The sequence below is a fragment of the Nansenia antarctica genome (assembly GCF_963989245.1).
Source record: "Nansenia antarctica genome assembly, chromosome: 19".
NCBI lineage: Eukaryota > Metazoa > Chordata > Actinopteri > Argentiniformes > Microstomatidae > Nansenia > Nansenia antarctica.
Window position 1 is genome coordinate 19,651,316 of NC_137692.1, and position 15,115 is coordinate 19,666,430.

Consider the following 15,115-nt stretch of genomic DNA (forward strand, 5'->3'; position numbering starts at 1 on the left):
GGTAAATCGAATTCTTCCCGGACACGATGTCCGACGGCAAATTTTTCTAACGGAAACCCTGATTTGAAGTAGAATGTGTGGTACGGTACATGTAATTAAATGTTCTCTAAATGGTTGAATGTTATTCTCCTCTGGTCATACCTCCAACCTAATGGGTTTCTTTTTCACCTAATGGCCCTAATGGGTTTCTTTTTCGCTGTCAGGAGCTGGAGTTTACAGGGATGTTCGCCATGACAGAGAGAAGTCATGGTAGTAACGTCAGAGGGATCCTCACAGAGGCTCGCTATGAGCCCTCAACACAGGTCAGACATCTTCACACGTATAATATAATGAATGCACGTAATGAACCCTGCTTGTGAATGTGTGATGGGAAGAGCCATTGTGTGGTATACATTCAGGTTAGTTTAGCTGTGCTTGATTGAGTTTGTCTGGCTTGGAAGTCCCTAAAGTGCGTGCCAATCCTACCCGTTCGCTACTTCAGGAAGGCTCAAGCAACTGCTACAAGGACTGTAATTGATTCAAGGTCAATGTATTCAACACTATTTGAACCCAGGTCTGCTCACAAGCCAAGTGACATCATCAAGGTGACCATCAGGCTGTGTGCTGTGAGTTGGTAGACAATTATTTGACACAGCAGCAACTTGTACTCCCAGCAGGGGAGGTTGGTGGAGGTAGAAAACCGAGGACAGGCTCTAATTCATGCAATTGAATGAGAAATTGTATCAAACCAGCCTCCACTGACAACACTGTCAGTTTGGGTAGGGAGCAACACATAGGTCTTTCACACCGGTAAAGAACCGTGCCGGTTCGCGTTCGCGTTCGGAAACCTCCGAACGTTGGCGCTGTCTGGCGAACGAGCCCGCGTTCTTTGCCGGTGTGAAAGCCCTAACAGTGAGCTAGATCCTTTGTTATTTTGGTGTTAGCAGAACAAGGATAACAGAATGAGCACTGTCTATCAATGAGTTACAGAACCAAATGAGAATAAGAACAGAATGTTCTTATTTACACACACAATCGATGGTATCCCCTCTCATCCCTTCACTCTCTCTCCCTCCATCAGGAGTTTATTATCCATACCCCCTGTGTCGACGCTCAGAAGATGTACATCGGTAACTCCATGAAGGGGAACTACGCTTCTGTGTTCGCACAGCTCATCGTCGACGGACAGTGTGAAGGTGTTTGTCTACTGTCATTTCTCGGTTCAGTTTCAGTCAGTGCCCCAGTGTGTTTAGTAGCCTAAAACCTAAAGCCTTTTACAACAACAACGATACATGTACAAGACATATAATACATGATATATCATTGTTGTGTTCATCCTCACAGGTCCTCATTGTTTCATTGTCCCCATCAGAGACAGACACGGAGTCATGAACCCTGGAGTGACGGCCATCGACATGAAGCATAAAGAAGGTATAGGGGTGGGAACTGATAAGATGTTATCCATACAGATTCCATTATCGATTCTGCTCATCGGTTCCGTTCTTTATCGATTACCTTATCGATTCCTGATAAATGTTCTGTGTCGAAACAAAGTCGGCCTACACAGGTGTTCAGGGTCAACGCAGCTGTTTTATTATCGAGTCTGGCTGCAATACTAATCCAAGGGGAACGAGTTCAAAGTTCAAAGTCCTCTGTCAGGAAAATAGCCATATTTAAACTGGGGTAGTGGTGGTCTAGTGGATAGTGAGTTGGACTTGTGATCGGAAGGTTGTGAGTTCAAATCCCGCCTGAAGCCACACCACTACTAGTGTGCCCTTGAGTAAGGCACTTAGCCCTCAGTTACTCCAGGGGGAATGTCCCTGTAATTCGTAATTGTAAATCGCTTTGGATTAAAAGCGTCTGCTAAATTCTGCTAAATTCAAATTCAAATTATTAAAACTGGTAAAATATCCCAAACAATGTGAAATAGAGTGCATTTACCTGTTAATTCATGTTATCATTACACTTACTGCTGAAAACTGTCAGTGTTTTCTTCTTAGAAAACAATGACATGCAGTTAGCATCTGACAAGCATAAACAGTTGTGCTTTAAGTAGCAAGCACATCAAAAGACGAAGCTTAATAATAAACATATATTCGTTAATACATTTGTAAATACACTCTGGAAATCTGGGGGGTATTCCATCAACGTCGCTAAAGGACAATCCAGACATATGTTGATAAAACCGTGAGATTTATAAAAGAAATTCAGCCTCAAGTCTTGTGAGTGGTCGATTGTTCTGCTATTGTGGCGTTATGCCTGAGTGATGATATCTGTGACGTATGGCTCTGTTCTCTTAGTTCAAAAGTAAACGAACGTTGAGTTGATGCTACGACTGTCGTGCGTTTATTATTACAAACCCAATAACATGTATTATTATACATTTTATAAAAGGAAACAATAAGATACAAGCATGAAGTGAGATGCGTGCTGAAGGCGGTGGACCCCAGGAAAGCCTCAGGGCCGGATGGCGTCCTGGGACGGGTGCTGAGGGACTGCGCCGACCAGCTGGCCGGGGTTTTCACCAACATCTTCAACCAGTCCCTGTCCCAGGCCACCATCCCACCCTGCCTGAAAACCTCAACTATCATCCCAGTCCCGAAGAAAAGCACGGTGAGCTGCCTAAACGACTACCGCCCGGTGGCACTCACACCAATCATCATGAAGTGCTTCGAGAAACTAGTCCGGGCCCACATAGTCACACGCCTCCCGCCCGACCTGGATCCATACCAGTTCGCCTACAGAGCCCGCAGGTCCACAGAGGACGCCATCGCGACGACTCTCCACTCCACTCTATCCCACCTGGAGAGGGGAAACAGCTACGCGAGACTGCTCTTTGTGGACTTCAGCTCTGCCTTCACCACCATCCTTCCAGACAGGCTAGTGACCAAACTACTAGACCTGGGACTATCACACTCTATATGTGCATGGATCAAGGACTTCCTGTCTGACCGCCCCCAGAGGGTGCGGGTGGGCTCCCACACCTCCACAGCCCTCAGACTCAGCACTGGGTCCCCCCAGGGCTGCGTGCTAAGCCCCATCCTCTACAACCTCTACACCTACGACTTCACCCCCGTCCACCCCAGCAACTCCATCGTAAAGTTTGCAGACGACACCACCGTGGTGGGCTGCATCTCGGGGGGGGACGAGGCGGCGTACAGGGATGAGGTGGAGCAGCTGGGCAAGCTGTGCAAGGTTAACAACCTGCTGCTGAACCAGTCAAAGACCCAGGAAATCATCGTGGAATTCAGGAGGAAAAAATCTGAGGTCCAGCACCTGCTCGTCGATGGAGGGAGCGTGGAGAGAGTCTCAACCCTCCGATTCCTGGGGGTGCACATACAGGATGACCTGTCCTGGAAGATCAACACAGCAGCCATCATCAAGAAGGCACAACAGCGGCTCTACTTCCTGAGAGTCCTCAGGAAAAACCACATCGGACAGGAGATGCTTGTGACCTTCTACCGCTGCGCAGTGGAGAGCATCCTCACCTACTGCATCTGCGTGTGGTTCTCCAGCTGCACAGCCGCAGAGAGGAATGCGCTACAGAGAGTTGTGAGATCGGCCCAGAAGATCACCGGCGCCCCCCTCCCCTCTATGGAAGAGCTGTACAACACACGCTGCCTCAGGAAGGCCTCCAAGATCTCCAGAGACCCATCCCACCCTGGGTACGAACACTTTGCTCGGCTGCCCTCGGACAGGCAGTTCAGGACCATGTTCGCAAGGACAAATAGACTGAAGCTCAGCTTCTACCCCAGGGCCATTCAGGCCCTGAACACAGCAAAGACCTAGGTTCTAGGCCCTGGACAATCTAGACAATTTGATGGCAGCTACTAGATTGAAATCAAGTGCAATACTGAAACACAACTGTGAACATTTCAAACCTGCAAACTGCGACACTTTAAATGAATGTGCAATAACACTATGTGCAATATGACAACCCTCGGGTACATAAGGTTCAGAGATAGGAAATGTTAGAATAGGTATAGCATAGCATAGAGTACAGCACAGTGTTTTATTTGTATAGTATAGTATAGTGGATAGTGTACATAGCCTTTATTTATGTAAACCAGCTCTTTTCCCTTCTTGTTTTTAGTTTTTTTTTCCTAGCACCAGGGCAGCTCCCCCTCCCAAATGTCGTTGTTTGGTACCTGTACTATATCAATGACAATAAAGACCATTCATTCATTCATTCATTCATTCATTCATTCATTCATTCACACAATTGAGCAATACAATAATATAATAGTAAAAAAGAATAGTGTTGTGTGCATGTGAATGTGAATGCATTTATCATTGTAGTCCATAATGCATCTAGTGGGACCATGTGATGTTTCCTCCAGCTGTGTGCTTAAGGAAGGAATGAATCTTTATTTCGCACATGATTTAAAATAATAAATAACAAATAACTAATATGTAGAGTACAGTCCTATCAATTGTTCGAAAAGGAGTAGGGAGAAGCCTGTCCTACCCCTGTTTATACTTAACAATTATGCCTACATGATATAATCCAATTAATTAACACATATATTTCAGTATCATCCGTTCTAATACTTTTTCATTCTTAATATTGATACAACACAAAATAGATAAATAAACATAATTTTCCATTCTTAATACTGAAACAACACAAAATAAATAAATAACAAACATCAGTATCCACAATGTAATTACAGAAGAAAAAGACAAAGAAAACATGCATACAGTGTGAAACTCACATAAGTGTCACAAATTAACCAATGATATATTGTCAAAATATCACTTTTTGACCAATACATACTGTACATGGAGCCCTCTCATGCTGGCTGCGTTCCTCCTCTCTCAGGCTTACACGGCGTTGACAACGGCATCTTGATATTTGAACACGTCAGGATACCCCGGGAGAACCTGCTCAGCAAGTGAGTGGACCGTGACGGTTGTATTTCCATATTGTCATGTAGAATTGCGATGCATCGCATTCATCTTGGTGAACGTTTGCTAATATTTGCGATATTATGTGTGCGTGTGTGTGCGCGTGCGTGCGTGCCTGTAGGTTTGGCTGTGTATCGGCAGACGGCCTGTACACCTCTCCCATCCCCAACAAGAGCCGCCGTTTCAACGCTATGTTGGCCGCCCTCACCCCCACCAGACTGGGCCTCACTGTCCAGGCCATGGCTGCTATGAAGGTAACACACTGTTAACCTAACCCTACCCTTAACCCTAACCTTCACCCCCACCACACTGCTATGAAGGTAACACACTGTTAACCTAACCCTACCCTTAACCCTAACCCTAACCCCTAACCCTTAACCCTAACCCTAACCCATAACCCTAACCTTCACCACCACCAGACACTATCCAGGCCTTGGCTGCTATGAAGGTAACACACTGTTACACTCATACAAGTATAATGATATACTTATTTTGTGACCAAGGTTTAAGCCAAGTCAATTGGAGTTTTCAACCAAGTTAGTGACAGCTAGGGGGCAGTCTGGCTTTAACTTAAATCTCTGCGTGTTTGTATATGTGTTACGGTACATGTGGGAACACGGTACATGTGGGAAAACTAGGGTTAGGTGCTATGTCGACTTGGTACATGCTGGCATGTCTAACCCTAACCCTAACCCTAATCCTAACCCTAACCCTAGCACCCTAGCACCTAACCCTAACCCTAGTTTTCCCACATGTGCCGTATTCCCACATGTACCGTAACATATATACAGTATATACATATACATACAGTACATACAAATATAGTAAGATATACAATTGTTGTTTTATGTATTGATTCATAAAGCTGATGCCATGAGATAGGAATGTCAAATAGCTGTTCCCTGTAATCTGAATATGTACTGCCTTGTAGTAACACAGTGAGTAGTAACAGTGTGTGTGTGTGTGTGTGTGTGTGTGTGTGTGTGTGTGTGTGTGTCTGTGTCTGTGTGTCTGTGTCTGTGTCTGTGTCTGTGTCTGTGTCTGTCTGTGTCTGTGTCTGTGTCTGTGTGTCTGTGTGTCTGTGTCTGTGTCTGTGTCTGTGTCTGTGTCTGTGTCTGTGTCTGTGTCTGTGCACGTGTGCGTGTGCGCGTTTCCCTACTACAGTTGGGCCTCATCATTGCAGTGCGTTACAGCCACAGGTACAGTACAGTTCCCTACATCAATTATGCCAATGTTGATACTGTGGAACAAATGCAACTCCATTCTGTTTCTAAATCTGTGTTAAAAGCCTCTGAACGTCAATTGTAACATTATGTATTATATACCTCCTCAGAATGGAATAAGAAACTGCATTTATTAATATTCATATGTTGAGGTGTGTGTCTGTCTATCTGTTTGTCTGTTTGTCTGTCTGTCTGTTTGTCTCTCTGTCTGTCTGTCTGTCTGTCTGTCTGTATCTGTACTTCTGTTAGCTCCACAGAGGTCTCATGTTATTCTCTCTCTATGTTGTTTGCACGTGTGCATCCTCACGTGTGTGTGAGTGTGTGTGTGTGTGTGTGTGTGTGTGTGTGTGTGTGTGTTTCCTGTTCTGCAGAAGTTTAACTGCGGGGGCAGCAGCATGGGTGGGGAGGGACACGGGAGGTTCTAAAGGGTGATTCTGGGTGGCATCCCCAGAATCACCCTTTACACACACCCACGCAGAGAGAGAGAGAGAGAGAGAGAGAGAGAGAGAGAGAGAGAGAGAGAGAGACAAAAAGAGAGGGAGAGGGAGCCAGAGGAGGGAGATAGCAGTGAGAGAATGTGATAACAATTCACTTCCTAACTGTTATAAAATACATTTTACCTAAACAGTATGATCCTTCATGTTGTGAATCATTCATTGGGGTATTTCTCTAACATAATCATTAACATTTTATCCAAAAGGTTGGATTTTGTAACCTAATACAGCTGATAATAAGCAATGTCATTTTGTCAAAGTTTTGAGGACTTGGTGGTGGTAGTCTTCAAAGTTGTTTCCATGGGTCACAAACATCTAAATAAGGATGATACTTGCTGAATTAAATGTAAAAGGCTTTGAAAATAAAAGGCTTGGGTTACGCTCTCAGTGCTCTGTTGACATTTCACAAAGATACGCTTGTTTTTGTGAGAAATCTATGAAAAATAACAATAATTTTCACGAAAGTATGAAACATGTATGCTAGATTGTGAAAATACTAGATGTCATGTCCTAGGTGGCAGTGTTTTCTATGCCCCTGTGCTGTGCCTCTTCCAGTTAGGAACGCAACGGAGCTCAAAGCGGCATAATAGCGATCTTTTTGTTGTTATGCTTGTTGTAAATAAAAGTTCTATGATGTGAATAATTTAAAAGTTTTTAAAAGTACACATGTTACAAGCATGATTCAATTCTTGATTTAATGCACGATGACCTATAGATAGTACTGTCATTTAATTCATTTCATGTTGTATCAGCTTTGAATACTCCAAGCTGCATATTCACACAGATGATATAAAAACTGAAAAAACTATATAAAACCTTTTTTTTTTATAAATATTTTTTATGATGATGATGATGATTATGATGAAGAAGAACATGATATTAAAAAACGTGATATAAGAACATGACAATGATAGTGAATAGCCTATGATGCCGGTAATGTAAATGTCAAATCAAAAATATCCACAATGATGAAAGAAGCAACTGACATTGTATGACATTGTATGACACGTATAAACACACTTCTTAGTGTCCCCCTGCGACCCCTGCTGGTATTGAAGAGCATTGCAGCCATGAAAAAAAAAGATGGCGGCTGATACTAACGCAATCACACACAAACACACACAAATACTGCAAAATAACTTTATACTAGCTAGATTTTGAAAATATAAGGATACTGGGGGGTAGAACGCACATATCTAGGAAAGGTCATGAAAGGAGGGTCCTGAAATTTGATCGAGTGCAAAGATTTATTTTTACTCACAGGGGTCAAAAGTCTTTATGCTTTGCGTCATTGACTGTCTTTTTGTAAATCATTGTCAACTATAAAATGTAAAATGTATTTTTTGATAACAAAAGGATTAAAAAAATAAAATTAAAAAAGTCCATTAGAGGTGAGCAAATGTAATGCGTTGCTATCCGGTTGTTAAGCCTGACGTCAAACGTGACGTTTTGCAATAGCCGGCCGCGCTAACCGCAACACCAAAACTTTTGGTCCAAAAGAGTTATCTCCCTTGGCGTAGACTTTGCTAACGGGGTGGGATCCTTATTCAGGTTCTCTGGTGCGATGCCTCCTACCATCCTTTCATGCGCGGAAATTCCATCCTTCCATGCGGGTGGCGAACCCAGAACCTTCTGCGTACCAACCGGCCGCGCTAACCACTACACCAAGACAGCTAACCCGCTTGTTTAAGATTTTTTCGCCTATTTAAGTTTATTTTTTATTATTTTATTATTATTTATTTTTTAATTTTTTTAATTTACGTGCTTACGTTCCCTCCCTATGATGATGATTATGATGAAGAAGAACATGATATAAAAAAACGTGATATAAGAACATGACAATGATAGTGAATCCGCTTGTTAAGTCTGACGTCAAAAGTGACGTTTAGCCATTTCCGTGTCCAAACCGGAAATTCCCTGCGCCAGAGTACCTCTGAACTACAGCGGTAGAATGACAGTTTAATCGTTTTTTAGACTCGGGTCTATTCATACAACAAGGGACACAATACTTTCCCATTTTCTCCTCGGAAAAGCGCTATATAAATATAATTTATTATTATTATTATTTCTCCATTTCGAAGACAGCGCCTCAGCCAACGTTGGCCCCGGAAACACGTCACGACTTAACAAGCGGTATCCTATGATGCCGGTAATGTAAATATCAAATCAAAAATATCCACAATGATGAAAGAAGTAAACAAGTAGCGAGTAGCGTCCATTTATATGGAATTTGGGCCATATGGCCAGTTTTATCTGTTGAGGTTATTTTTTACCTGTTCCAGCCACCCATGCAATCTGTGTGTTGGCTGTGTTAACACTTTGAGTTACTGTATGTAACCATCGTTAGCTGTATGTGCAGAGTTGAGTCTGTTGAGCTGTTGAGGAGATGTTCCCGTGATGTTGTGTTTTAGGACTTCCCCTGTGTAAACAGATGTGTGCTCCCCCCCAGTTCTCCCTTTGGTGTGTGTGTGTGTGTGTGTGTGTGTGTGTGTGTGTGTGTGTGTGTGTGTGTGTGTGTGTATTGTGTGTGTGTGTATTGTATTGTATTGTATCGAATATGCATTTATATTTCCACTTCAGTCTTTCTGCCTAAACCACCTCATCCTCCTCACACCATGTCAGATCATAGAGTGGGTAACATTTGAATACTTTATTTGGTTCCACAAATTATATTATACAAACAGGGAATCAAATATTTCGGGGCTAAGCAGCACTGAACACTTAAGGATACACATAACACCTCCTTCTCCACACGGCCAAGCTGCCAATAATAGCTGAGACAGAGCAAAATTTGGCAACCTGTTTGGCCTTTCTTTTAGTCATTGCAGCAATTCTCAGACCCCTCATGGTGCATTTATATACATGGCCCAGACTTCCAAATACAAGTATGCTGAATTTGCACTTGTACCCAAAGCTGGTTATCGTACCAAGTAGTGGTTGGTATTTGATATACTTGTCCTGGAAAGTCTGGTCCATGTACAGGTCAAAGGGGCAGCCTACTTCTACAATCAGCACCTCCTTGTGGCTGGTGTCAACAAAGACAACATCAGGTGTATTTGGGATGTTGGAAAAAACATCATTGGCAAAACCAAACCACTCTGGTAACACTCTGGCATGCTTGTACATAACTGCGCTAGATGGTAAGATGTTTTGTACTGTATCAGACACAATGTCCACAATACGGTCATGACGAGCTATGTACAGGTGTTTGTATGCATTACATCCATTTGTTATGTGTGCAATGGACTCTAGGTGTTGTGAATCCTGATGGTTTAAACAGAATGGACTGTGAGTGTGGGGATACCAGGTGGACAGATTGTACTTGGTCGGTAATACCTGCAGTCTTGCTTTGATGGTGAATTTCAGAACATCCTCGTCGCAGCGACGTTCTTATACACTGAGTGTGAGACTGAGTGGTCAGCGAACTGCAAACAGGCTAGCTTTCCCTGTAGTCTGAGTCCACACCAGTGCTGCCTGATCTCAGACTGCTTCAGGCTGAGCAGAACCCTCCTTGCAGAGTCTCTGTGCAGTCCGACAGTCTCTTCCTGCGGTGTTGTGATGTCGGCCTTCACAATCACACAGGGGTCTGTGATCACCTCATCAGAGACAGGGACTTCAGTCTGTGTGTTAAGTTCTGTCCATCTTAGCTGAACTCCAGTCTGGTTGCAGAGGTCATTGAGATCCGGCCAGTCAGACCAGACCCCGAAGCCCTTGGCCTGGGAGTCCAGTTTCCCAGAGTCTTTCCTCCTGAAGCCGAGGAAGTCGTTCTGGTGTGCGCGGGCCAGGGGGATCTTCCTTCTGCGTAGATCCAGTAGGAGAGAGGCCCTGGCCATTTCTCTAACGGTGGCATCGTCATTGTTAAGCATGTGGAGCAGGTGGGCTAGCCTGGTGGCTATGTAGGCCCACTCAACATTGGGGACTCCCAGCCCTCCCTCTCCACATGGGAGAAAGATCATGCCCCGTGTGGAGTGTGTGTTGAGGCCCACCCACTTTCTGACCAGCTGGACAGTTCTGTTCGTCATCTCTCTCAGTGCTTTGAGAGGGATGTGCACATTGGCGAAGAGGTGTTGGATTTTGGCCAGAGCCACCTCTCTCACAGCCTGGAGCTTCATGAGGATGGGGAGGGGGGACAAGTCAATCAGGTGGAGACGATGGAGAAACTCTGTAGTGAGCTCCTCGACCTGCTCGCTCCACTCGCCAGCGATGTTAAACCTGTGGCCAAGGTATGGGTAGGTCTCATTGCGGGAATACACCCTGATGGGTTGGCCCATTACAAGAAAGGTGGGGGGCTTGTCGTTCTTGGCCTTATACCAGCGGTTGCCTCCACTGCGGCGCTCATGGAGTACGGCACACTTGGCTTGCTTCACCTCCAGCCCTGACCATTGGAGGAACTCATCAGTGCGTGCCAGCATTTTGGTGATGACATCCTCCTGTCGTGATGACACCTGCACGTCGTCCGCGTATCCCTGCACAGGATTTGGGGATCGGACATGCAGAGGAGCGCACTGGTAAATCCACTTCATCCATTGGTTGAGTGCTAAGATGAAGTTCACGGCACTCCAGGGACAGCCAGTTTTTATTCCCACCTTCAGTGCAATCGGCTCTGTGAGCTGCTGCCCACAGATAACTTGGAGAAATGAGCCTTGGTACACGCTGGATACAATATTCACAAAAGGCTGAGGCAGGTGTATTTCCTCTAATGCTTTTAGCATCACCTCATGGGGGAGTGTACCAAACGCATCTCTGAAGTCCAAAAACACTGTGTAGAATCTAGATGATTCATGTTTGAAGTCATCTATTCCGGTTTTTAAGCAAAACACATGTTCGTTCATTCCCTGTCTGTTGATGCATGATTCAATTCTTGATTTAATGCACGATGACCCATAGATAGTACTGTCATTTAATTCATTTCATGTTGTATCAGCTTTGAATACTCCAAGCTGCATATTCACACAGATGATATAAAAACTGAAAAAACTATATAAAACCTTTTTTTTTAATAAATATTTTTTATGATGATGATGATGATTATGATGAAGAAGAACATGATATTAAAAAACGTGATATAAGAACATGACAATGATAGTGAATAGCCTATGATGCCGGTAATGTAAATGTCAAATCAAAAATATCCACAATGATGAAAGAAGCAACTGACATTGTATGACATTGTATGACACGTATAAACACACTTCTTAGTGTCCCCATGCGACCCCTGCTGGTATTGAAGAGCATTGCAGCCATGAAAAAAAAGAGGTGGCGGCTGATACTAACGCAATCACACACAAACACACACAAATACTGCAAAATAACTTTATACTAGCTAGATTTTGAAAATATAAGGATACTGGGGGGTAGAACGCACATATCTAGGAAAGGTCATGAAAGGAGGGTCCTGAAATTTGATCGAGTGCAAAGATTTATTTTTACTCACAGGGGTCAAAAGTCTTTATGCTTTGCGTCATTGACTGTCTTTTTGTAAATCATTGTCAACTATAAAATGTAAAATGTATTTTTTGATAACAAAAGGATTAAAAAAATAAAATTAAAAAAGTCCATTAGAGGTGAGCAAATGTAATGCGTTGCTATCCGGTTGTTAAGCCTGACGTCAAACGTGACGTTTTGCAATAGCCGGCCGCGCTAACCGCAACACCAAAACTTTTGGTCCAAAAGAGTTATCTCCCTTGGCGTAGACTTTGCTAACGGGGTGGGATCCTTATTCAGGTTCTCTGGTGCGATGCCTCCTACCATCCTTTCATGCGCGGAAATTCCATCCTTCCATGCGGGTGGCGAACCCAGAACCTTCTGCGTACCAACCGGCCGCGCTAACCACTACACCAAGACAGCTAACCCGCTTGTTTAAGATTTTTTCGCCTATTTAAGTTTATTTTTTATTATTTTATTATTATTTATTTTTTAATTTTTTTAATTTACGTGCTTACGTTCCCTCCCTATGATGATGATTATGATGAAGAAGAACATGATATAAAAAAACGTGATATAAGAACATGACAATGATAGTGAATCCGCTTGTTAAGTCTGACGTCAAAAGTGACGTTTAGCCATTTCCGTGTCCAAACCGGAAATTCCCTGCGCCAGAGTACCTCTGAACTACAGCGGTAGAATGACAGTTTAATCGTTTTTTAGACTCGGGTCTATTCATACAACAAGGGACACAATACTTTCCCATTTTCTCCTCGGAAAAGCGCTATATAAATATAATTTATTATTATTATTATTTCTCCATTTCGAAGACAGCGCCTCAGCCAACGTTGGCCCCGGAAACACGTCACGACTTAACAAGCGGTATCCTATGATGCCGGTAATGTAAATATCAAATCAAAAATATCCACAATGATGAAAGAAGTAAACAAGTAGCGAGTAGCGTCCATTTATATGGAATTTGGGCCATATGGCCAGTTTTATCTGTTGAGGTTATTTTTTACCTGTTCCAGCCACCCATGCAATCTGTGTGTTGGCTGTGTTAACACTTTGAGTTACTGTATGTAACCATCGTTAGCTGTATGTGCAGAGTTGAGTCTGTTGAGCTGTTGAGGAGATGTTCCCGTGATGTTGTGTTTTAGGACTTCCCCTGTGTAAACAGATGTGTGCTCCCCCCCAGTTCTCCCTTTGGTGTGTGTGTGTGTGTGTGTGTGTGTGTGTGTGTGTGTGTGTGTGTGTGTGTGTGTGTGTATTGTGTGTGTGTGTATTGTATTGTATTGTATCGAATATGCATTTATATTTCCACTTCAGTCTTTCTGCCTAAACCACCTCATCCTCCTCACACCATGTCAGATCATAGAGTGGGTAACATTTGAATACTTTATTTGGTTCCACAAATTATATTATACAAACAGGGAATCAAATATTTCGGGGCTAAGCAGCACTGAACACTTAAGGATACACATAACACCTCCTTCTCCACACGGCCAAGCTGCCAATAATAGCTGAGACAGAGCAAAATTTGGCAACCTGTTTGGCCTTTCTTTTAGTCATTGCAGCAATTCTCAGACCCCTCATGGTGCATTTATATACATGGCCCAGACTTCCAAATACAAGTATGCTGAATTTGCACTTGTACCCAAAGCTGGTTATCGTACCAAGTAGTGGTTGGTATTTGATATACTTGTCCTGGAAAGTCTGGTCCATGTACAGGTCAAAGGGGCAGCCTACTTCTACAATCAGCACCTCCTTGTGGCTGGTGTCAACAAAGACAACATCAGGTGTATTTGGGATGTTGGAAAAAACATCATTGGCAAAACCAAACCACTCTGGTAACACTCTGGCATGCTTGTACATAACTGCGCTAGATGGTAAGATGTTTTGTACTGTATCAGACACAATGTCCACAATACGGTCATGACGAGCTATGTACAGGTGTTTGTATGCATTACATCCATTTGTTATGTGTGCAATGGACTCTAGGTGTTGTGAATCCTGATGGTTTAAACAGAATGGACTGTGAGTGTGGGGATACCAGGTGGACAGATTGTACTTGGTCGGTAATACCTGCAGTCTTGCTTTGATGGTGAATTTCAGAACATCCTCGTCGCAGCGACGTTCTTATACACTGAGTGTGAGACTGAGTGGTCAGCGAACTGCAAACAGGCTAGCTTTCCCTGTAGTCTGAGTCCACACCAGTGCTGCCTGATCTCAGACTGCTTCAGGCTGAGCAGAACCCTCCTTGCAGAGTCTCTGTGCAGTCCGACAGTCTCTTCCTGCGGTGTTGTGATGTCGGCCTTCACAATCACACAGGGGTCTGTGATCACCTCATCAGAGACAGGGACTTCAGTCTGTGTGTTAAGTTCTGTCCATCTTAGCTGAACTCCAGTCTGGTTGCAGAGGTCATTGAGATCCGGCCAGTCAGACCAGACCCCGAAGCCCTTGGCCTGGGAGTCCAGTTTCCCAGAGTCTTTCCTCCTGAAGCCGAGGAAGTCGTTCTGGTGTGCGCGGGCCAGGGGGATCTTCCTTCTGCGTAGATCCAGTAGGAGAGAGGCCCTGGCCATTTCTCTAACGGTGGCATCGTCATTGTTAAGCATGTGGAGCAGGTGGGCTAGCCTGGTGGCTATGTAGGCCCACTCAACATTGGGGACTCCCAGCCCTCCCTCTCCACATGGGAGAAAGATCATGCCCCGTGTGGAGTGTGTGTTGAGGCCCACCCACTTTCTGACCAGCTGGACAGTTCTGTTCGTCATCTCTCTCAGTGCTTTGAGAGGGATGTGCACATTGGCGAAGAGGTGTTGGATTTTGGCCAGAGCCACCTCTCTCACAGCCTGGAGCTTCATGAGGATGGGGAGGGGGGACAAGTCAATCAGGTGGAGACGATGGAGAAACTCTGTAGTGAGCTCCTCGACCTGCTCGCTCCACTCGCCAGCGATGTTAAACCTGTGGCCAAGGTATGGGTAGGTCTCATTGCGGGAATACACCCTGATGGGTTGGCCCATTACAAGAAAGGTGGGGGGCTTGTCGTTCTTGGCCTTATACCAGCGGTTGCCTCCACTGCGGCGCTCA

General features: G+C 44.2%; 1 protein-coding gene across 1 annotated transcript in view; it reads left to right on the forward strand.

Moving 5' to 3' along the window:
* Window positions 1-15,115, forward strand: part of acoxl (acyl-CoA oxidase-like) — a 96,135-nt gene that overhangs the window by 4,305 nt on the left and 76,715 nt on the right. The window contains exons 5-10 of the mRNA XM_080549127.1: window positions 204-302; window positions 1,061-1,175; window positions 1,324-1,410; window positions 4,802-4,874; window positions 5,009-5,141; window positions 6,052-6,086. Of these exons, the coding sequence (XP_080405253.1) occupies window positions 204-302; window positions 1,061-1,175; window positions 1,324-1,410; window positions 4,802-4,874; window positions 5,009-5,141; window positions 6,052-6,086 (542 nt within the window). The remainder of the gene's footprint in view (window positions 1-203; window positions 303-1,060; window positions 1,176-1,323; window positions 1,411-4,801; window positions 4,875-5,008; window positions 5,142-6,051; window positions 6,087-15,115) is intronic.